The sequence below is a fragment of the Pristiophorus japonicus genome, chromosome 16, assembly GCF_044704955.1.
Source record: "Pristiophorus japonicus isolate sPriJap1 chromosome 16, sPriJap1.hap1, whole genome shotgun sequence".
NCBI lineage: Eukaryota > Metazoa > Chordata > Chondrichthyes > Pristiophoridae > Pristiophorus > Pristiophorus japonicus.
This window is the reverse complement of record NC_091992.1, coordinates 59222229-59247142: the sequence shown is the minus strand read 5'-3', so window position 1 is coordinate 59247142 and position 24914 is coordinate 59222229. Positions and strand designations below refer to the sequence as shown.

The following is a 24914-nucleotide window of genomic DNA, read 5'->3' as shown; positions in this document are numbered from 1 at the left end:
ACACACTGCCTCCCCATGGCCAATTGGAAACTAAACAGACTCTTTGTTAACCGACTGGTTGATTCGAGACTCAGTCAATCAGCCTTTTTTCCCCATCTCCAATATTATTATAACTAATAAACAAAAGTTTTCAAAGAAAATGAAAAGAACACAATTATTTTAATGTCTGATGATTTTTCTCCTGGATTGCTCGCAGGAGATTACACTTTGATTCCTGGAGACTCCAGGGCCATCCTGAAGGGTTGGAACCTGACCTCAAAGGCCCAAACTAAAAGGCCCAGCCTAATTGGGGCTTCCTCATCAGGGGTCATTTGCAAATATAGTTAATTTAAGCACAATATATTGTGATATGATTTGCTTTCTTATTAATGCAGTGTGTAAATATTCTGCGTACCTATTTCCTCGTGCATTTTAGGATAGGTTTGTGTGTTGCTGGATCGAGAGATCGTGGAGGTTGTGCAGGCGAGTTAAGGGCCCTCAGAATTCTCAATTACCGCTCTGCATACCAACTAAATGGAAATACCAGGGTATGTGGGAGTCCTATCCTACACAATTAGTTGGTGTGATCATGCTGAGAAACACCTCAAACCCTCGTGCCCTGCCCCTACATAGAAGCAGGGCTGGTCAGAACAATGAAGGAGAGCTTTCAAACTCTGTGGCAATTGGGGAGGGGAAGGGAAGGGTGGGGTTGGGAAGGGGAGGGGTGGAGTTGGGGAGGGGAGGAGTGGAGTTGGGGAGGGGTGGAGTTATGGAGGGGAGGGTGTAGAGTTGGGGAGGGGTGGAGTTAAGGAGGGGAGGGGTTGGAGTTGGGGAGGGGAGGGATGGAGTTGGGGAGGGGAGGGATGGAGTTGAGTTGGGGAGGGGAGGGTGGAGTTGGGGAGGGGAGGGTGAGTTGGGGAGGGGAGGGGTGGAGTTGGGGAGAGATGGAGGTGGGGAGGGGAGGGTGGAGTTGGGGAGGGAAGGGGTGGAGTTGGGGAGGGGTGGAGTTGGGGAGGGGAGGGATGGAGTTGGGGAGGGGAGGGGGTGGAGTTGGGGAGAGGTGGAGGTGGGGAGGGGAGGGTGGAGTTGTGGAGGAGAGGGTGGAGCTGTGGAAGGGAAGGGTGGAGTTGGGGAGGGGAGGGATGGAGTTGGGGAGGGGACGGGTGGAGTTGGGGAGGGGAGGGATGGAGTTGGGGAGGGGACGGGTGGAGTTGGGGAGGGGAGGGTGGAGTTGGGGAGGGGAGGGTGGAGTTGGGGAGGGGAGGGTGGAGTTGGGGAGGAGCGGGTGGAGTTGGGGAGGGGAGGGGTGGAGTTGGGGAGGGGAGGGATGGAATTGGGGAGGGGAAGGGTGGAGTTGGGGAGAGGTGGAGGTGGGGAGTGGAGGGGTGGAGTTGGGGAGGGGAGGGATGGAGTTGGGGAAGGGAAGGGATGGAGGTGGGGAAGGGGTGGAGGTGGGGAGGGGAAGGGGTGGAGTTGGGGAGGGGAGGGTGGAGTTGGGGAGGGGAGGGGTGGAGGTGGGGAGGGGAGGGATGGAGTTGGGGAGAGGTGGGGAGGGGAGGGGTGGAGTTGGGGAGGGGAGGGATGGAGTTGGGGAGGGAACGGGTGGAGTTGGGGTTTGGAGTGGAATTGGTGGGGGTGGGTGGAGTTGGGGAGGTGGAGCTGGGGGCGATGGGATGAAGTTAGGGAGGGCAGACTGGTGGAAGACGGGTGGAGTCACGGGTATTTTGGTCGAAGGGTGGTATTTGAGGTGGGGCGGGGGAAGACCTCCATTCTTTTCCACTTGTTCCCCCCACCCCCCTGCATGCAGAACCTTAGCCTGTGATGTTCTCTCCAGCTGCCCCCCCCACCCCCCCCTCTCCCCACTCCCCCCATGCACTCTGACCTCTGAGCTGGTGTACCTAGCGTGCATGATCTGGGTACCTGGATCAGATAGCGATGTGAAACATCGTGTGAAGGGACACCAGCAGATTGAACCTGATATACAAACGAGTGTTAATCCTTTTTACCATCTCTTCTTCTCAGTGATTTGTTTTAAAAACCTGCAATTACTGAATATTAGGAATGAAATTGTCCCGGGTGGGGTCAGGAGGGGCACTGAGAGGATCATTATATCGGCACCCCTCTGATGTCAGAATCAGATTCCATTTTGTGTATAGCCTGGCTGGTGGTTGAGGGGTGATGGCATGTAAAAGTCACACCACGTTATTAAAGGACAGGCTAGATAAGTCAGCTGGCCATTTCCTGTCCTTTGGTTCTGTAGATTTGCATATTGTGTGGCGGCTGAGTTATGATCCGAACACACGGAAATGACAGGCAGGAGAAGACCAACTGGTTCATCAGGCCTGACCATCACACTCATGATGGTTGGAGCCCCATGACTAGACACTTCCTATCCTCCCCTCCTTTCCCCCGCAGCCATGTCATCTCCTGGGAGAGACACAAGGGGGTCAAAACTGCTCCGACTGTTTTCTCCGCTGCGGTGGATGTGGTAGCCTCTTGTGCGAAATTCCACTCCTTGGCTTTTTTTTCCCAAGCGGCCCAGAAGTCGGTCATAATGGGGGCGAAATGCAGCGATGAGTGGAAGTTGGCACACTAGAGGGGCGGAAGTGGGGTGGTGGGGGAGTGTCCGCCTTTGTCACTCATCAGCGTTGCGCTGATAATGTCATCACGTTACCACGTCTTTCCGCTTCACTGAAAGGGGAGATCGGTGCGATTCTTTAAGTTCCGTCCACTGGACACCAGGGAGGGTTTTGGCCAGGCAAGCGGCCTGGTACCCAAGGGGGGGTGCCAGGCTACCTGTTGGCAGCCCGGCCGAACCCGGGGGCATAACTGTCAGCCAGACATGGCAGTCGGCCGACAATTAAAAAGATGCCGGCCGCAGCAGTAGGTCCTCCCCTTTAATAGTAGCCACACCGCCATTTTAGAAGCACTCCAAGCACAGTGCACTGGCAGAAAACGCTGTAAGTGATACCGAGCGGCGGCAGCAAGATTTTCTCTGTGGAATTGCACGTTTGGGGACAGGTGCGGGAGGGGGGGGGGCGGGGGGTGAACATTGGCGGTGCACGCCCTGATGACACACTGAGAATGGATTGGCAGCAGCGGAGCAGTGGGGATGGGAGAAGGTCACCGCCGGGATACCGCAGGTGCGGCATTTTCTAAATGGCGGCCATTCCACGAAAAATCAGCGGCCATTGCACTCCGCAGCGTGGCCACTGATTTCCGGTGGTAACAGGTCTTAAGGGAAGGGGCAATTTCGGCCCCAAAGAGTAATGCCCTGGATAATATTATTGATATCCCTCATTTTGTGCAGCAGAGTAGGTGAGATATGGTCAGCACTGTGGAATGGCTGTGGTTGGAGAAATCTCTTATCGCACTCTTAGAGATGTGCTTAACATTGGTCACGAAGGAAAAAGCCCATGGGATCCAGGGCAAAGTGGCAAGTTGGATCCAAATTTGGCTCAGAGGCAGGAAGCAAAAGGTAATGGTTGATGGGTGTTTTTGTGGCTGGACGGCTGTATCCAGTGGGGTTCCGCAGGGCTCAGTGCTGGGTCCCTTGCTTTTTGTGGTATATATATCAATGACTTTGACTTGAATGCTGGGGGTATGATTAAGAAGTTTGCAGATGTCCTTAAAATAGTCTATGTGGCTGATAATGAAGAAGAAAGCTGTGGACTGCAGGAAGATATCAATGAACTAGTCAGGTAAGCAGAACAGTGGCAAATGGAATTTAATCTGGAGAAGTGTGAGGGTAATGCATTTGGGGAGGGCTAACAAGAAAAGGGAATACACATTAAATGGTAGGGCACTGAGAAGTGTAGAGGAACAAAGGGATCTTGGAGTACAGTCCACAGAGCCGTGAAGGTAGCAGGCCAGGTAGATAAGGTGGTTAAGAAGGCATACGGAATGTTTGCCTTTATTAGCCGAGGTATAGAATACAAGAGCAGGTAGATTATGCTTGAACAGTGGTTAGGCTGCACAGCTGGAGTACTGCGTGCAGTTCTGGTCACCGCATTACAGGAATACATGATTGCACGCACTGGAGAGGGTTACAGAGGAGATTTACGAGGATGTTGCCGGGAGTGGAGAATCTAAGCTATGAGGACAGATTGGATAGGCTGAATTTGTTTTACTTGGAACAGAGGAGGCTGAGGGGAGACCTCATTGAGATGTGTAAAATTATGCGGCACCTAGATATAGTGGATAGAAAGGGCCTATTTCCCTTAGCAGAGGGATCAGCAACCACGGGGCATAAATTTAAAGAGGTTTTAAAGGGGATTTGAGGGGAAATTTCTTCACGCAGAGGGTTGTGGGGTTCTGGAACTCACTGTCTGAAAGAGTGGTAGAGGCAGAAACCCTCACCAGAGTTAAGGAGTACTTGGATGAGTACTTGAAGTGCCGTGACCTACAGGGTTACGGACCTAGAGCTGGAAAGTGGGATTAGGCTGGGTAACCTCTTGTCGGCCGGCATGGACACGATGGGCTGAAATGGCCTCCCTCTGTGCTGTAAATTTCTATGATTCTATGATTGAGTTAGTTGTAAGAACATTACACTGAAAGTCTTTTTCCCCACAGTGCTTTGAATAACTTCATACACCATATGGGTTTTAAAGATTCACAGATTGGATATTTGTAAAATCGGATTCTGAAATGAACAATCATTTGTGACTGGAATGTGATGGGATCAGAACCTGGGGAGGTGACCCATCATTACAGGGGTGATTCAACATGAATCAGACCTCACCCAGATTGGGTTACAGAATTTTACCGTCCTGAAGGGAGGCCATTCAGCCCATCGTGCCTGTGTTGGCTCTCTGAAAGCACTCTCATTTCCCCAGCTCTTTCCCCACATGCTTTTCAATTTTTTATGTTGAAATATTTAACCACTTCCCTTTTAAAAGCTGCTTCGGATTCTGATTACACCATTGTTTCTGGTCAGGTATTATGTGCCCTATGTTTATAATGGGGAACAAAGAAATGGCAGACCAGTTGAACAAATACTTTGGTTCTGTCTTCAAGAAAGAAGATACAAGTAACCTTCCAGAAATACTAGGAGACCGAGAGTCTAGTGAGAAGGAGGAACTGAAGGAAATCCTATTAGTCGGGAAATTGTGTTAGGGAAATTGATGGGATTGAAGGCCGATAAATCCCCAGGGCCTGATAGTCTGCATCCCAGAGTACTTAAGGAAGTGGTCCTAGAAATAGTGGATGCATTGGTGATCATTTTCCAACAGTCTGTCGACTCTGGATCAGTTCCTATGGACTGGAGGGTAGCTAATGTAACGGCACTTTTTTAAAAAGGAGGGAGAGAGAAAACGGGTAATTATAGACCAGTTAGCCTGACATCAGTAGTGGGGAAAATGTTGGAATGAGTTATTAAAGATGAAATAGCAGCGCATTTGGAAAGCAGTGACAGAATCGGTCCAAGTCAGCATGGATTTATAAAAGGGAAATCCTGCTTGACAAATCTTCTAGAATTTTTTGAAGATGTAACCAGCAGAGTGGACAACGGAGAACCAGTGGATGTGGTGTATTTGGACTTTCAAAAGGCTTTTGACAAGGTCTCACACAAGAGATTAATATGCAAAATTAAAGCACATGGTATTGGGGGTAATGTACTGATGTGGATAGAGAACTGGTTGGCAGACAGGAAGCAGAGAGTCGGGATAAACGGGTCCTTTTCAGAATGGCAGGCAGTGACTAGTGGGGTGCCGCAGGGCTCAGTGCTGGGACCCCAGCTATTTACAATATACATCAATGATTTAGATGAAGGAATTGAGTGTAATATCTCCAAATTTGCAGATGACACTAAGCTGGGTGGCGGTGTGAGCTGGGAGAAGGATGCTAAGAGGCTGCAGGGTGACTTGGACAGGTTAGGTGAGTGGGCAAATGCATGGCAGATACAGTATAATGTGGATAAATGTGAGGTTATCCACTTTGGTGGCAAAAACACGAAGGCAGAATATTATCTGAATTGTGGCAGATTAGGAAAAGGGGAGGTGCAACGAGACCTGGGTGTCATGGCACATCAGTCATTGAAAGTTGGCATTCAGGTACAGCAGGCGGTGAAGAAGGCAAATGCTATGTTGGCCTTCATAGCTAGGGGATTTGAGTATAGGAGCAGGGAGGTCTTACTGCAGTTGCACAGGGTCTTGGTGAGGCCTCACCTGGAATATTGTGTTCAGTTTTGGTCTCCTAATCTGAGGAAGGACGTTCTTGCTATTGAGAGAGTGCAGCGAAGATTCACCAGACTGATTCCCGGGATGGCAGGACTCACATATGAGGAGAGACTGGATCAACTAGGCTTATATTCACTGGAGTTTCGAAGGATGAGAGGGGATCACATAGAAACATATAAAATTCTGACGGGACTGGACAGGTTAGATGCAGGAAGAATGTTCCCTATGTTGGGGGAGTCCAGAACCAGGGGTAAGCCATTTAGGATTGAGATGAGGAGAAACTTCTTCACTCAGAGAGTTGTTAACCTGTGGAATTCTCTACCGCAGAGATTTGTTGATGCCAGTTCGTTAGATATATTCAAGAGGGAGTTAGATATGGCCCTTACAGCTAAAGGGATCAAGGGGTATGGAGAGAATGCAGGAAAGGGGTACTGAGGTGAATGATCAGCCATGATCTTATTGAATGGTGGTGCAGGCTCGAAGGGCCGAATGGCCTACTTCTGCACCTATTTTCTATGTTTCTAACAACCCACTGATAAAAACTATTCTGCTACCTCACCCTTCTGCCTTTAGCTGAAGATCCTAAAATATCCAATTTGCTGACCAGTGAAACGCTTCATCTAAACGCCTCTGTCAGCTCTCCTCTTAAACTTCCTTGTTCTAGTGAAAGCAAGTTCAGTTTCCTTATGTCTCCCCATAACTAAAGCCTCTCCCTGAGTGAATCTCTTCTGCACCCGCTCAATGGCTTTGACATTCTTCCCAAAGTAGGGCTCTCAAATCTGGACAAGGAGCTCGAACGGTCGTCTAACCAACGATTTATGTAGCTTTACCTCTGCTTTTGTGCTCTATACATTTATTTATGAAACTTACAGCCCCGATTTTAACGTAAGCTGTCTACCAACTATGCCCGAATTACACCCCACCCGGTTTTACTCTCCAATGCCTCGAACCCGCCCTATTCCCGCTCAGCAGGTTTGGTTAAAATAGAGATTCCATCTGATTTTTTTTTTATCAACTTGTTCTCTCACTGCTAAAGATTTGTGTGCCTGAGCCCCTGAGCCTCTTTGCCTCTTTTAAAGTTTCCCCATTCATTGTATATTCCTTAATCTTCCTCCTAAAAAGTATCGCCTCGCATTTCTCTGCATTAAATTTTGTCTGACACCTATCTTCCAAACGTATGGTTTGGCCTGGCTGGAAGAGAGATTCCCCCAATGTGTCCAGATGTGAAGCCAAGTCTAACTCACGGAAACTTTTATTCACTCTCAGTTATACAGCCTGCCTCACCAGCGGAGATATTCATCACCTTGTGTCTCACTTCCATCTTACTGCAGAGAGTGAAAGCGTTCTAAAATGAGAAGCATGTTCTTTCTTTGAATAAGCACAGATGTCCGACCACAGTTACTGGAAGGTATCATTGTTTCTGGCTCTGTTGCCTCTCATTATCATTGCCCAGAATAAGTTTTGGTACATTTATTTTAAATTCCTCAACAGTTTCCTTCCCTCCTCTCCTGAAGGCGCCAGCTCGCAAGTTACAGAATTCCCCATGCCCTAACCTCTGTCCAGTGCCTCACTACAGTCACCATGTCTGAGCCTGTACTGTGAATGTCAGCAAGCTATTACACTGTGGTATTGCTACCAAGCCCAGTCCTGCTTCCTCCCCGCTTATCATCATCATCATAGGCAGACCCTCAGAATCGAGGAAGACTTGCTTTCACTCTTAGCATGAGTTCTTAGGTGGCTGCACAGTCCAATACGAGAACCACAGTCCCTGTCACAGGTCGGACAGACAGTCGTAGAGGGAAAGGGTGGGAGGGGTGTCTGGTTTTCCGCACGCTCCTTCCACTGCCTGCGCTTGATTTCTGCATGCTCTCGGCGACGATACTCGAGAAGCTCAGCGCCCTCCCGAATGCATTTCCTCCACTTAGGGCGGTCTTTGGCCAGGGACTCCCAGGTGTCAGTGGGGATGTTGCACTTTATCAGGGAGGCTTTGAGGGTGTCCTTGTAACGTTTTCGCTGCCCATCTTTGGCTCATTTGCCATGGACAAGTTCCGAGTAGAGCGCTTGCTTTGGGAGTCTCGAGTCTGGCATGTGAACTATGTGGCCTGTCCAGACTGCTGATCAAGTGTGGTCAGTGCATCAATGCTGGGGATGTTGGCCTAGACGAGAACGCTAATGTTTGTACATCTGTCCTCCCAGGGGATTTGCAAGATCTTGCGGAGACATCACTGGTGGTATTTCTCCAGCGACTTGAAGTGTCTACTGTACATGGTCCATGTCTCTGAGCCATACAGGAGGGTGGGTATTACTACAGCCCTGTAGACCATGAGCTTGGTGACAGTCTTGAGGGACTGATCGTCAAACACTCTTTTCCTCAGGCGGCCGAAGGCTGCACAGGTGCACTGGAGGCGGTGTTGGATCTCGTCGTCAATGCCTGCTCTTGTTGATAGGAGGCTCCCGCTTAACACACGCATGCACCAACAGTCACACACACACAGAGTCACAGACACGCACAGACATAGAAACATAGAAATTTACAGCGCAGAAGGAGGCCATTTCGGCCCATCATGTCCGCGCTGGCCGACAAAGAGCCGCACGGCCCTCGGTCAGCAACTCTGAAGGTTACATATAAACCTATGAACAATAAACAATGATGGAAAGGCAACGAGCACCCAGCCCAACCATTCCACCTCACACAACTGCGACACCCCTTACATTGAAATCTCTACACTCCACCCCAACCAGAGTCATGTGATCTCCTGGGAGAGGCAAAAACCAGATAAAAGCCCAGGCCAATTTAGGGAGAAAAAGTCTGGGAAAATTCCTCTCCGACCCATCCAGATGATCGAAACTAGGAGATCACCCTGGCCGTATTCTATTCCCTGCAGTACTTACCATTATATCTGCGCTGGCCACAAGAGGTTATCGAGTCTAATCCCAATTACCAACTCTAGGTCTGTAACCTTGCAGGTTACTGCACCTTAAGTGCTCATCCAACCATCTCTTAAATGTGGTGAGGGTTTCTGCATCCACCACCCTTCCAGGCCACCACCCTACACAACCCTCTATGTAAAGAAGCCCCCCACCCCCTCAAATCTCCTCTAAACCTTCCACCAACCACCTTAAAACTATGCCCTCTCATAATATACCCATCCACCAATGGAAATAGACCCTTTCTATCCACTATGTCCAGGCCCCTCAATATTTTGTACACCTCAATGAGGTCTCCTCTCAACCTCCTCTGTTCCAATGAGAACAAACCCAGCCTATCCAATCTGTCCTTATAACTAAGATTCTCCATTCCAGGCAGCATCCTAGTAAATCCCCTCTGCACCCTCTGTAGCGCAATCACGTTCTTCCTATAATACAGTGACCAGAACTGCACGCAGTACTCTAGCTGTGGCCGAACCAAAGTATTATACAATTTAAGCATAACCTCCCTGCTCTTATATTCTATGCCTCGGCCAATAAAGACAAGCATTCCGTATGCCTTGTTAATCACCTTATCCACCTGGTCTGCTACTTTCAGGGATCTGTGGACAAGCACTCCAAGGTCCCTTTGTTCATCGACACTATTAAGTGGCCTACCGCTTAATGTGTATACCCTTTCCTTATTAGCCCTCCCAAAGTGCATCACCTCACACTTCTCTGAATTAAATTCCATTTGCCACTGCTCTGCCCACCTGACCAGTTAATTGGTATCCTCCTGCAGCCCATGACTTTCCTCTTCATTATCAACCACACGGCCAATTTTAGTGTTGTCTGCAAACTTCTAAATCATACTCCCTATATTCAAATCTAACTCATTGATATATACCACAAAAAGCAAGGGACCCTGTACTGAGCCCTGCGGAACCCCACTAGAAACATCCTTCCAGTCACAAAAATATCCATCAACCATTACACTTTGCTTCCTACCTCCAAGCCAATTTTGGATCCAACTTGCCACTTTGCCCTGGATCCCATGGGCTTTAACCTTCGTGACCAGTCTACCATGTGGGACCTTATCAAAAGCTTTGCTAAAGTCCATATACACTGCATCGTATGCACTACCCTCATCGACCCTCTTGGTTATCTCCTCAAAAAATTCAATCAGGTTAGTCAAACACGATCTTCCCTTAACAAATCCATGCTGACTGTCCCTAATTAATCCTTGCCTTTCCAAATGGTGATTTATCCTGTCTTTCAGGACTTTTTCCAATAATTTTCCCACCACTAATGTTAGGCTGACAGGCCTGTTATTATTCGGCCTATCGTTTTCTCCCTTCTTAAACAAGGGTACTACATTAGCAGTCCTCCAATCCTCCGGCACCCATGCCCAAATCGAAAGAGGATGGAAAATGATGGTCAAGACTTCTGCCATTTCCTCTTTTACTTCGCTCAACAGCCTGGGATGCATTTCATCTGGGCCCGGGGACTTATTTACTTTCAAAGCTGCTAAACTCCTTAATACTTCCTCTCTCACTATATTTATTTCATCGAGAATATCACACTCCTCTTCGATAGCAGTATCTGCATTGTCCTTTTCCTTTGTGAAAACAGATGTAAAGTATTCGTTAAGAACCTTACCAACATCTTCTGCCTCCACACAAAGATTACCCTCATGGTCTCTAATAGTCCCTACCCTTTCTTTAGTTACCCTTTTACTCTTAATATATTTATAGAACATCTTAGGGTTTTCTTTAATTTTACTAGCCAAGAATTTTTCGTGTTTTTTCTTAACATTCCCAATATCCTTTTTAATTTTGCCTCTTAGCTTTCTATATTCCTCTAAAGATTCTATAGTATTTAGCCGTTGGTAGACAGACAAACGGACACATGTACACTTCCCAATAGATGTTACTGAGCAGTGATCAAGAGTGCTACCATTAGTTGAGTTTTTCCCACGTTCCTCTCTGGTCCAGGGTTCCTGAAGCGAAAGGGCTCTCGCCATTACTGGTTGAGACTGAAAACTCAATACAGACCAGGGATTGAACCTGTAACCCTCCTGGTCAGAGCAACACTAACCAGGCAATTGTGAACTCAGCCTTCAGAGTGACCCTGTGAGTTCTTCACAGTGAATATGATTAGGTAGAATTAAAGAATCGTGCAGAGCTTCAAATCATATCTGAATATGAAGCAAAGGCAGGTAAATGGTGTTGAGGTTCAAATCAGCCATCATCTAATTGAATGGCGGAATAGCCTTGAGGGGCTGAATGGCCTATTTTAAAAAATTCAATCTTGGGACATTGCTAGCAAGGCTGGCATTTATTGCCCATCCCTAATTGCCCGTGAGAAGGTGGTGGTGAGCCACCTTCTTGAACCACTGCAGTCCATGTGGTGAAGGTACTCCCACAGTGCTGTTAGGGAGGGAGTTCCAGGATTTTGACCCAGCGACAATGAAGGGACAGCGCTATATTCCCAAATCAGGATGGCGTGTAACTTGGAGGGGAATGTGGAGGTGGTGGTGTTCACATGCGCCTGCTGCCCTTGTCCTTCTAGGTGATAACGGTCACGGATTTGGGAGGTGCTGCCGAAGAAGCCTTGGCGAGTTGATGCAGTGCATCTTGTAGATGGTGCACACTGCAGCCACAGTGTGTTGGTGGTGGAGGGAATAGATGATTAAGGAGGTCAGTGGGGTGCCAATCCCTAAGCCTTGGCTCTACTCTCCTGCACCGTGGCTCTTTGACCTTGATAAGTGAGGCGTGTCCCAATGGGACTCCAAATCGGGCAAACAGATGTCCTACACGTTTAGAGACTCTTAAACATGGAATAAATTTCTGTATGTGTGAGACCACTGGCTCACCAGAAAAGATGACTACTTTCAGATTGGTTTTTGACCTAGTGATTTTTTATCATTTTACATAATGGGTTGATGTTTTTTATAGGCAAGGGCTGGAAATTCGGTTGAGGGTTTTTAGAGGCGGTAATGTCAGGCGGGGGATAAATTTAGCGCCGGGAAATGGTTTGCATCGGCCGCTGCGCTCTGACAGTGGAGCGGGACGCTAAGCGAAGTGTTCCTCACTAATCTTAGGGTGCTCGGCCAGGTGAGCAACTGTATATCCATTGTTAAAGAGCCGGATTCGTAGCGCCCTAAGAGAGGCCTCCCTGGAAAAAAAAATCGGAACAAAAAACACAAAAAACATTCCCAATATATTACTCGCCCCAAATAAAGTTAAATCGCAAAAAGGGAAAAAAAAGCAATCACGCTTACCTCATGCAGACATTCCTTCCCTCACCGCCGCCGGTATAGCTCTGACTGCCCACTTTCCCTGGCGGGGTCACTAGGGGGCGCTACGGGGTCAGCATGAAACAATGTTTGAGATTGGGTCGATACCGGGGGCGTTGCACACCGGCGTGATGCTCACGGGCGGTACTCCGCGGCACCGCCGGTACCGGTGAAATTACCGAGAGGCGCTCGCGGCTCCCAACACTTTACTGCCCCTGTTCCGACCCTCGCGAGGGGCGCTATCCCAGTGAACTTCCAGCCCTTTATTCTTTACAAAGTTTATGATTGATCCAAAAAAAGTCACAGAAATGATAAAAAGGGAGAAGTTCACAACGGGTAGAGTTTAAATACCAGGGTAAGGTCAAAGGCAGGGAATTAGGAGGAAGAAGAAACATAGAAACTAGGAGCAGGGGTAGGCCATTCGGCCCTTCGAGTCTGCACCGCCATTCAATATGATCATGGCTGATCCTCTATCTCAACACCATATTCCTGCTTTTTCCCCATACCCATTGATGTCTTTTGTTTCTAGAAATCTATCTATCTCCTTCTTAAATATATTCCGTGACTTGGCCTCCACAGTCTTCTGTGAGAGAATTCCACAGGTTCACCACACTCTGAGTGAAAAAATTTCTCCTCATCTCGTCCTAAATTTCCTACCCCATATCCTGAGACTGTGACCCCTTGTTCTAGACTTCCCAGCCCGGGGAAACATCCTCCCCGCATCCAGTCTATCCAACCCAGTCAGAATTTTTTCGTTTCAATGAGATCACCTCTCATTCTTCTAAACTCTCGTGAATACAGCCCTAGTCGACCCAATCTCTCCTCATACGACGTCAGTTCAGTCATCAATTGATATACATCACCAGGGAAGCCAAGGGTATAGAAAGGAAATGAGGTATGACTCTGGGGAGAGACGGAATTGAGGGAGATAATGAGAAAGTGGTTGGCATTTCAGAACGGTCAAAAATATGCTGTGTGAATGGTGTTGAAATAACCATGAATGAAATTGAAAGAGACTTAGGGGTCTTGGGCTCAACATGTCCAATCAATGCAGAGCAGCAATCAACACAGCCAATAGAATATTGAGTTACGCAGTGGAAGACAAGCCAGAGGAAGTCATGATCAAAGTGTAGAGGGTTCCAGTCAGACCACACCTTGAGCACTGTGTCTACTTCTAGCTGCCAACACTCTGGGAAAGTATTCGAGTGCTGGAGGCAGTCAGAGAAGGGCCACAAATTGATATTGGGATTGGACAGGTTAGATTGGACGGGATTGGACAGGTTAGATGCAGGTAGAATATTCCCGATGTTGGGGAAGTCCAGAACCAGGGGTCACAGTTTAAGGATAAGGGGTAAGCCATTTAGGACTGAGATGAAGAGAAACGTCTTCACTCAGAGAATTGTGAACTGTGGAATTCTCTACCACAGAAAGTTGTTGAGGCCAGTTCGTTAGATATATTCAAAAGGGAGTTAGATATGGCCCGTGTGGCTAAAGGGATCAAGGGGTATGGAGAGAAAGCAGGAATGGGATACTGAAGTTACATAATCAGCCATGATCATATTGAATGGTGGTGCAGGCTCGAAGGGCTGAATGGCCTACTCCTGCACCTATTTTCTATGTTTCTATATCAAGGGTCTGAATTATGAGGAAAGACTGGAGAAACTCAGGGTCTTCTGCTTGATGGGAGACATCCAAGAGATGATCTTCTAAAACTCTGTAAGATAGTTAGCGGCAAAAACTAAATGCAGGAAATAATTGGGGTCACGCGTTCCAACTAGTATCGGAAATGGCAGGATTTATATCAAACACCTTCTTGTCACAGAGAGATATCAATACATGGAATCAACTCCCAGGCAGGGAAGAGGAGGGAAAAACCCTGGGATAAAAACAGACAACGCTGGAAATGCTCAGCAGGTTAGGCAGCGTCTGTGGAGAGAGAAACAGAGTTAACATTTCAGGTCGCTGATCTTTTGTCAGAATTGGAAACGGTTAGAGATGTAACAGGTTTTAAGCAAGTACAGAGGCGGGGAAAGGGGGGGAGGGGAAGAAAGAACGAAAGGGAAGGTCTGTGATAAGGTGGAAGGCAGGACAGATTAAATAATAATAATAACTTTTATTTATATAGCGCCTTTAACGTAGTAAAACGTCCAAAGGTGCTTCACACCAGTGTTACAGACAAACAGATAAATTTGACACCGAGCATTAAGGCAGATGATCAAAAACTCGTTTAAAGAGATTTTTTAAATGACAAGGGATAATGGTGCGAGGTAAAAGGAGATGGTAATGGAACAAGTAAATAAACTAAAGATGGGTCTAGAGGAGGTGTAAATGGCAACAGCAGAATTATCAGCAACATTTGCGGTTCGAAAAAATGGGAGCAGAGATTATGATCTGAAATTGTTGAATGCGATGCTGAGTCTGGAAGGCTGTAAAGTGCTCATCGAAAGAAACCCCTGGAATCATTTAAGAATCAATTGGATGCTGCAATGGGGGAAGGAGTCTTTCTGGATGGACGAAGGGCCTTTCTCATCTGGCTCGGTGTCAAATATATCTGTGGACGTTTTACTACATTAATTGCGCTATATAAATAAAAGTTGTTGTAATTATCTTGTGACGTGGTACAGAGGGGAAAGGCGTGTTTCCTCAAAATCTATACAGCCTTACGTAGGGAGCTGTCACCGTCGGAACAGGGCGACATTCAAACGGTTAACAAATTGTGAATGTTTAATAGCCTCAGCTTCCAATGGCCCGTTAATGCCCCTGTGCCCTTTGAACTCCAGGTACAGGAATGAATCAAGTGGAGCTGTGGTGGGGCCTTCTCTCCGTTTTACCACTAGGAATCCTTGTCATGTTCTGTACCCGATGTAGACTATTTCGGAGTCGCAGTAAGTAGCCATTTTTTCTTCTTTGTGCGAATGAGAGATCATCTAAAGCACAGGCAGCGGCTCGATTTGTTTTCTGAATGTGCTCCTCTTTATTGCTCCGTTGCTATTCCGCCAGTGATGGTGAAATCGTTTAATCCAGCTCTAATACTAAGTACGAAACATCCATCGCAATATTTTAAATCATGTGAAAGATCATTAAAATAATCGGTAACATTCATTTCCAAGTCGAGTCAGAGAAATGTGCGAAGATTTGCAGTGTTCCTAACTGAGAGCATCTTAGAATTTTCTGTTCAGAAGTATTTAATGCCTTTTTAATACATGTTACATAAGTCATTAGCTTTAGATATACATCTAAAGATAGATTTAGAGATACGTCTGCAGTAAAATTCTGCTGCGCTCTTCCAATCCCATGTTTTGTAGGTCAAGAGCGAAAATGTCATCGAAATTGAGAGGTGGGCGATCTAAAAATATGCAAGGTGCAAAGTGAAATAAAACTGAGGCGGGCTCTGCAACGAGCTTAATTTTTTAATGAAACTTACTTCATGGGTTCAGTCGATAGCAAAATACAAACGCACAAAACATGTTCTGAGAAACCATCTATCTCAGTAAGTTTCTGAACACAATGAGTTTGTCTTCGCTTTCAGGAGTGGGGTGATGTTTGAAGTCTATCGCTGTGCTCCTGTGAAACTAGGGCTGGGCACCACAGGTTCTTCTGCTGACAGTTGTCATGAAAATCGAGCATGGTGGGTGGTGGGTGGGGGCGCAGGGGGAAGGGTGTGGGGGGGCGGGATCTGAGGTGTGTCAGGAACCTGCAGTGTATTAACCCCTGGAGGCCTGCAGGGTTAATTATTGCATCATTACCAAACTGAGTGCAAGATTTGAATACGTAGATTTTTCCCTTCAGCCGTTACGTTGCCGTTGATGGAGGTGTCTCCAACGTGCTTTGCGGCGTGTCTGTATCCTGTTGTGCAGCACTGAAGAACAGACTTGCATTTGTATAGCACCTTTCATGACCTCTGGACGTCCCAAAGCACTTTACAGCCAATGAAGTACCTTTTTAAAGTGCACTCACTATTGTAATTTCGGAAACGCTGCAGCCAATTTGCACACAGCAAGCTCCCACACACAGCAATGTGATAATGATCAGTTAATCTGTCTTCAGTGTTTTGGGACCAAGGACTAAATATTGGCCAGGAATCTTCTGCTCTTCTTCAAAATAGTGCCAAGGGATCTTTTCCGTCCACCTGAGAGGACAGACGGGGCCGCGGTTTATCGTTTCATCCGAAATAAGGCACCTCCGACAGTGTAGCACTCCCTCAGCACTGCACCGGAGTGTCAGCCTAGATTTTATACTCAAGTCCCTGGAGTGGGACTTGAGAGACTCAGGCAACAGTGCTACCCACAACAGGCCCTAGTGAGAAAATAGCATTGAACCAATACTTGTCTCTGCCTCTTGGGATGCATTACTGGTCCTCACTCACCTTTATTTTTCTGATGCTATTTTGGAATCTATTGATTGATACATAGAGGGTTTTACATTTTAAGATGGCGATGCAGTCATAAACCACAAGAACAGCTTGTCAATCGTCTGAACCCTGAAATTGATCACGGTCCTTAATTCACTGCCACCCAGCCACCAGTTTGCGTACCACATAGAATATAATGAGAAGTATTGACACAGTGTTAAGTTCCAGTGTTAAGTGTCAGCTGTGGCTCAATAGGCAGCACACTCGCCTCTGAGTCAAAAGGTTGTAGGTTCAGGTCCCACTCCAGGGATTGGAGAACAAAATCTAGGCTGACCCGACAGTGCAGTGCTGAGGGAGTGCTGCACTGTCGGAGGTGCTGTCTTTCGTACGAGACGTTAAACCGAGGCCCTGTCTGCTCTCTCAGGTGGACGTAATAGGATCCCTTGGCGCTATTTCGAACAAGAGCAGGGGAGTTATCCCTGGTGTCGTGGCCAATATTTATCCCTCAATCAACTTAACAAAAACAGATTATCTGGTCATTATCACATTGCTGTTTGTGGGAGCTTGCTGTGTGCAAGTTAGCTGCCGCGTTTCCCACATTACAACAGTGACTACACTCCAAATGTACTTCATTGGCTGTAAAGCACTTTGAGACGTCTGGTGGTTGTGAAAGGTGCCATTTAAATGCAAGTCTTTCTTTCCTTAGTGCAGGAATATTGCAGAAACCTCCTAAAAGGCTTCATACTCAAGTATTCAGATGCACAATATAAAAAGGATTGATAAATAAAATTAAGTTAGTTTTGCTAACTTTTTCGCAATATATTTGGCCTTTTTCACTGTATTTTTGAAACTCATGTGAAAATGTGCGATTAAAAACAGAAAATGCTGGAAATACTCAGCAGGTCATGCAGTGTCTGTGGAGAGAGAAACAGAGTTAACGTTTCAGGTCGCTGACCTTTCATAAGACAATGTGGTGTTTGATGAGTAAACCTCAGCTCCCAGCACACGCAGTGTTCAAATATCGCAAACAGTGCTTTTATTGGTGACAGCTGTCTCGAACTTGCAAGCAGAGCCACAGGCAGCAACAATGAACCAAGAGCCAGAGAGTCAAAACCATTTATAGAAACTCCACCACTCACTGTAACAACCAGTTACATCCCCGTTTCAGTTTAAGAGTAGCTGTATCCTAACTCAAACCAAGTCTCATTCACTACAGTGCTCGCTGACCTACATTGCCTCAAAAATTCAAAAGTTCAAACCCTCCATGGCCTCGCCCTCCCTATTTCTGTAACCACCTCCGGCCCTACAACCCTCCAATTCTGGGCTCCTCCAATTCTGACCTCTTGCATATCTCTGACTTTGTTCTCCACACCGTTGGTGGCTGTGTCTTCAGCTGCCTGGGCCCTAAGCTCTGGAATTCCCTCCCTAAACCTCTCCGCCTCTATCGCTCTTTCTTCCTTTAAGACGTTCCTTAAAACCTACCTCTTTGACCAAGCAGTTGGTAACCTGTCCTAATGTCTCCTTCTTTGGCTCAGTTTAGATTTTTGTCCAATAACGCTCTTGTGAAGCGCCTTGGGACATTTTACTACATTAAAGGTGCTATATAAATGTAAGTTGTTGTTTACAGCTCAGTAATAGAGCAGAAGATCTGAGATTTTTGCAGCAGTAATGATTTGTTATTCTGATTTTTTAAAGACATTTTGGATTCTGACATGATTTCAATGGCGCATTTGGTGTTGAATATTCTTGTTCTGCAGTCTTTAACGGTGGGAGATGTGTGATTATTGAGCAATGAGAAACAAACCACACACACGCACACACAGAGATACAGAAAGCTCTTTTATGGGCAATGTCTCCCCTAGTGATACCAGTAACAATTTCCAGCATACGCACCATTATCACTAAAATTACTTTGAAGAGTTTGAGCGAGTTTTGGCTTTTTGCTTCAGTAAGCTAGCGCACAAGATGACATTGTCTATGACACCTCAGTTCTTAATAAGAGTGACCTTTCCTGAAAATCGGCAAAGAGGCTGCCATAAACTTCAGGGCATTTGTTGGTTAGCTTTTCTGTGACTTACAAAAAAGTATTTCTTTCATTGTTTCTAAACTAAGATGAAGGGTCAAAGTCTATAGCGCAAAACACGACAAACTCAAAAGGAGCAGGCGAGAGGGTGCGTTAAATTAGCAAGTGGTGATCAGCTTTTTCTTGACAATACTTTAGACTGGAGGAGGAAGAGGCTCCACACGTTCAATGGGCATCTGTGGGCTTTCCCTCGTCCTCCAGAGGCAGTGGTTGAACACTTGCTATCTATTTTAAAGAAAGAAAGACTTGCATTTATATAGCGCCTTTCTCAACTTCAAGACTTCCCAAAGCGCTTTAACAGCCAATGAGGGACTTTTGGAGTGTAGTCACCGTTGTAATGTGGGAAACGTGGCAGCTAATTTGCGCACAGCAAGCTCCCACAAACAGCAACGTGATAATGACCAGATAATCTGTTTCTTACTAATATTGGTTAAGGGAGAAATATTAGCCCAGGACATCAGGGATAACTCCCCTGCTCTTCTTCTAAATAGTACAATGGGATCTTTTACATTCACCTGAGAGAGCAGACAGGGTCTCGGTTTAATGTCTCAACTAAAAGATGGCACCTCCGACAGTGCAGCACTCCCTCAGCACTGCACTGGGAGCGTTAGCCTGGATTTTGGGCTCAAGTCTCTGGAGTGGGGCTTGAACCCACAACCTTCTGACTCCTAGGCATGTGTGAAACCAACTGAACCACAGCTGACCTGACTGATTTACTCCTATTGGGGAGGGGGCTGAATTGCTCAGTGCATCTATCAACACCAGTAATGTGGTTTTTGCATTGTTGGAAGGTACCGACCTCCCAGACAGCAGGGAGGGTTTCACCTCCAAAGCTGAAAGTCAAGTTCGTGCATTGATTTTGTATTGGAATAACTGCCCTGCAATGTAACTGGGAATATGATTCACCAGCACCAAGCCCTTCAATATGGGACCGAACATTTAGAGCTAGTCTGTAATATAAAGCGGCTGGAGACTGCCTCGGTTAGCTAACCTCCAGTGCCAGTCCAATCCAGCACCTGAGTATATAATCCCTGCAGTACTAAGGGAGCACTATGTTGTTGGAGGTGTTGACTCTTGGATGATATATTCACCCAAGGCCCAGTCAACCTGTTCAAGTAGATGCAAGAGAGCCAGTAGGACTATTGGAAGAAGAGCAGGGGAGTACTCCACGGTGTCCTGGCCAATATTTATCCCTCAACCAATTTCACTAAAAACAGATGATCTGGTCATTATCTCATTGCTGCTTGTGGGACCTTGCTGTGTGTAAATTGGCTGCCGCATTTCCCCTACATTACAACAGTGACTACACTTCAAAAGTACTTCATTATTTGTGAAGCGCTTTGAGACGTCCTGAGATCATGAAAGGTGCTATATAAATGCAAGTCTTTATTTATCTCGCTGCTGTTTGTGGAACCTTGCTGTGCCTACATTACAGCACTAATTAGAGTTCAAAAATAACTAATTGGTTGTGTAGCGCTGAAGACGTCCCGGGGATGTGAAAGGAATTATATAAATGCAAGTTCTTTCATCCTTTACATTATCCCTAGTTGATAAATTGGTACAATAATTTCTGCACTTTCTGTGTTTAACTCAGATTTCTTCATAGTTTTGCATGCACAATATTAAAATATCAACCACTTAACCACCGATAACTGCTCCAAAAAATCTAACGATTTACAAGTGAGCTGTCAATCCCACACGCGCAGATAGATTTTTGTGCTTAGTTTTGGGTCTAATTTCAGAATTATATTTTAAGGTGTCAGCCATGGCTCAGTGGTACCACTCTCCCCATGAGTCAGAATGTTAGGTCTTCAAGTCCCAAACCAGAGACTTAAGTGCATAATCTCGGCTGACACTTCAATGCAGTACTGAGGGAGTGCTGCACTGTTGGATGTGTCGCCTTCTGGATGAGATGAGATTAACCAAGGCCGCGTTTGTCCTCTGAAACATCCCATGCAACTATTTCGAAGAAGAGCAGGGGAGCTCTCACTGGTGTTCTGGCCAATATTTATCATAAGAAATAGGAGCAGGAGTACGCCATTTGGCCCCTCGAGCCTGCTCAGCCATTCAATAAGATCATGGCTGACCTGATCATGGGCTCAGCTCCACTTCCCTACCCGTTCCCTATAACCCTTTACTCCCTTATCGCTCAAAGATCTGTCTATCTCCGCCTTAAATATATTCAACGATCCAACCTCCACAGCTCCCTGGGGAAGAGAATGCCACAGATTTACAATCCTCTGAGAGAAGAAATTCCTCCTCATCTCAGTTTTAAATGGGCGGCTCTTTATTCTGAGACTATGCCATCTAGTTTTAATTTCCCCTATGAGTGGAAATATCCTCTCTGCATCCACCATGTCGAGCCCCCTCATTATCTTATATGTTTCGATAAGATCACATCTCATTCTTCTGAACTGCAATGAGTATAGGCCCAACCTACTCAACCTATCTTCATAAGTCAACTTCATCTCCGGAATCAACCTAGTGAACCTTCTCTGAACAGCCTCCAATGCAAGTGTATCCTTCTTTAAATACGGAGACCAAAACCAGATGCAATACTCTAGGTCTGGCCTCACCAATACCCTGTACAGTTGTAGCAGGACTTCTCTGCTTTTATACTCCATCCCCCTTGCAATAAAGGCCAACATTCCATTTGCCTTCCTAATTACTTGCTGTACCTGCATATTAACTTTTTGTGTTTCATGCACAAAGACCCCCAGGTCCCTCTGTACTGCAGCACTTCGCAATTTTTCTCCATTTAAGTTATAATTTGCTTTTCTATTTTTTCTGCCAAAGTAGATAACCTCACATTTTGCCACATTATACTCCATCTGCCAAAAGTTTACCCACTCACTTAGCCTGTCTATATCCCTTTGAGATTTTTTGTGTCCTCCTCACACATTGCTTTTCCACCCATCTTTGTATCATCAGCAAACTTGGTCACATTACACTCAGTCCCTTCATCCAAGTCATTAATATAGATTGTAAATAGTTGAGGCCCCAGCACCGATCCCTGCGGCACCCCACTAGTTACTGTTTGCCAACCGGAGAATGACCCATTTATCCCGACTCTGTTTTCTGTTAGTTAGCCAATCCTCTATCCATGCTAATATATAAACTCCAACCCCGTGAACTTTTATCTTGTGCAGTAACCTTTTATGTGGCACCTTATCGAATGCCTTCTGGAAATCCAAATACACCACATCCACTGGTTCCCCCTTATCCACCCTGCTCATTATATCCTCAAAGAACTCCAGCAAATTTGTCAAACATGATTTCCCTTTCATAAAATCATGCTGACTCTGCTTGAATGAATTCATCTTTTCCAAATGTCCCGCTACTGCTTCCTTAATAATGGACTCCAGCATTTTCCCAATGACAGATCTTAGGCTAACTGGTCTATCGTTTCCTGCTTTCTGTCTGCCTCCTTTTTTAAATAGGGGCGTTACATTTGCGGTTTTCCAATCCACTGGGACCTCCCCAGAATCCAAGGAATTTTGGTAGATTACAACCAATGCATCCACTATCTCTGCAGCCACCTCTTTTAAGACCCTAGGATGTAAACCGTCAGGCCCAGGGGACTTGTCCGCCTTTAGTCCCATTATTTTACCGAGTACTTCTTTAGTGATAGTAATTGTATTAAGTTCCTCCCTCCCTATAGCCCCTTGATTATCAATCATTGGATGTTTTTAGTGTCTTCGACCGTGAAGCCCGATACAAAATATTTGTTCAAAGTCTCTGCCATTTCCCTGTTCCCCATTATTAATTCCTCGGTCTCATCGTCTAGGAAACCAACATTTACTTTAGCCACTCTTTTCCTTTTTATGTAGAAACTCTTGCTATCTGTTTTTATATTTCGTGTTAGTTTACTTTCATAATCTATCTTCCCTCTCTTTATTATTTTTCTAGTAATTCTTTGCTGGCTTATGGCCCCAAGTTTCCACACGCTACAAAACGGGCGCCCCTCTGAGCTGGGCACCCGTTTTTCGCGCCGAAAACCGCTCCTGAAAAAAAACGTGCGATTCTGGAGCGCCCTGCAGCTCCATGGCAGCTTGGCGCAGCTCCAAGGGGGCGGAGCCTACCACTCGCGCCGATTTTGTAAGTGGGAGGGGGCGGCTACCATTTAAATTCGTTTTTTTCGTGCCGGCAATGCTGCGCGTGCGCGTTGGAGCGTTCGCGCACGCGCAGTGTGAAAGAAACATTGGCACTCGGCCATTTTTGTAGTTCTTTGTAGCTATTTAATTTTTGAACATTTTTTAATAAAAGCACATTGCCCTTCTATGATCAGCACTGAGGCTTCTTGCAGCAGTGAGAAGGCTGCAGGAAGCCTCAGACGTTGAGGCAGCCGTTTCCCGACGGCCTCCCCCCACTGCCATCGGGAATGGCTGCCTCAACTTCTGAGGCGTCCTGCAGCCTTCTCACTGCCTCCTCCCCCCCCGCCGTTGGGAATGGCTGCTTCCTCCTCCCTGCCTCCCCCCCACTGCCGTTGGTCGGTCGGTCGAGCCCTCCCTCCCTCCCGTTCACGGGAACGACGCCACACCGCTGAGCTGACTTTAAGGCTTCCACCTCAAGTGGAAGGCTGCACAAATGCCTGCTTACTGCCTGCCTGCCCCTCCCTCCCTCCTGTTCACGGGAACGACGCCACACCGCTGAGCTGACTGAACCTGCCTGAAGCACTTTCACACAGGTAGGAAGATGGTTTATTTAATCTTTTCTTTGCTTATAAATGTTTATTCAGGTTGGATTTATTTGTATAAGTATAAATAAGGATTTATTGTAGAATTTAATGACTTCCCTTCCCCTCCCTTCTCCCCCCCCCACCTTGTTCTGGACGCCTAATTTGTAACCTGCGCCTGATTTTTTAATGTGTAGCCAAGGTTTTTTCAGTTCTACAAAAATCTTCACTTGCTCCATTCTAAGTTAGTTTGGAGTACGTTTTCACTGTGGAAACTTTGAAATCAGGCGTCAGTGGCCGGACACGCCCCCTTTTGAAGAAAAAATTCTGTTCCAAAGTGAAACTGTTCTAACGGATTAGAACTGCAGAAAAAAAAATGTGGAGAAATGCGATTTCTAAGATAGTCCGTTCTCCACCAGTTGCTCCTAAAAATCAGGAGCAAATCCTCTGGCCTCCCACTAGTCTTGGTCACATTTGATTTCACGATATTTATCCATGAGCATTTTAAAGTCATGATAATGTTGAATTCCAATCTTAGTACCCATCGTAAGTAAACGGAGATTAATAAAGAACGAAAGACTTGCATTTATATAGTGCCTTTCATGACCACCAGATGTCTCAAAGCGCTTTATAGCCAATGAAGCACTTCTTTTTGTAAGTGTAGTCACTGTTGTAATGTGGGAAACGCGACTGCCAACTTGCGCACAGCAAGCTCCCACAAACAGCAATGTGATAATGACCAGTTAATCTGCTTTTTTAATGTTGCTTGAGGGATGAATATTGGCCAGGACACCGGGGATACCTCCCTTGCTCTTCTTCGAAATAGTGCCGTGGGGTCCACCTGTGAGGGCAGACAAGGCCTCGGTTTAACGTCTCATCCGAAAGTCTGTGATCAGCAGGAGAGAAACTGGTTTTCAGGTTGAAGATAGAATTGTTGTTTATGGTTGAAATCAGGAATTCGGATGAAATATGAATGAGGTTGCATTTCAGAAACCCTCAATGAGATCATTGTAGAATTGTACATGTTTTATTATCTCTCAAAGTCTGCCATCAGACTCCCGGCAGGTGCAGGGAACATCCCTGAGCCGACTGGTTTCTTGTTTTCAGCAGCTGCATCGGGGTGCTTAAACAAATACTATTATTACAGTAAATGATGTGGTCATTTGTCTCATTGCTGTTTGTGGGAGTTTGCTGCGTACAAATTGACAGTTACACTTCCGTTACCTTGCAACAGTGACTACACTTCCATAAGTACTGAATTGGTTGTAAAGCACTTTGGACCATCCTGAGGAAGTGAGCGGTGCTATATAAGTGCAAGTCTTATTTTTATGTTTGTAGTGGAGTATTTAAAATAAACACTCAACACCAGGTCTGGGTTCAAAGTTTCAAGTAGTCTTTATTCGCACTGGTGGGGAGACCACCAGCTTTCTGTCTGTAGCCAGGCT

General features: G+C 46.3%; 1 protein-coding gene across 3 annotated transcripts in view; it reads left to right on the top strand.

Moving 5' to 3' along the window:
• Window positions 1–24914, top strand: part of LOC139227055 (linker for activation of T-cells family member 2-like) — a 127833-nt gene that overhangs the window by 7022 nt on the left and 95897 nt on the right. For all 3 annotated transcript variants that reach the window (XM_070858136.1, XM_070858134.1, XM_070858135.1), the window contains one exon: window positions 15141–15245. In XM_070858136.1, the coding sequence (XP_070714237.1) occupies window positions 15149–15245 (97 nt within the window). In that variant the 5' untranslated portion in view covers window positions 15141–15148. The remainder of the gene's footprint in view (window positions 1–15140; window positions 15246–24914) is intronic.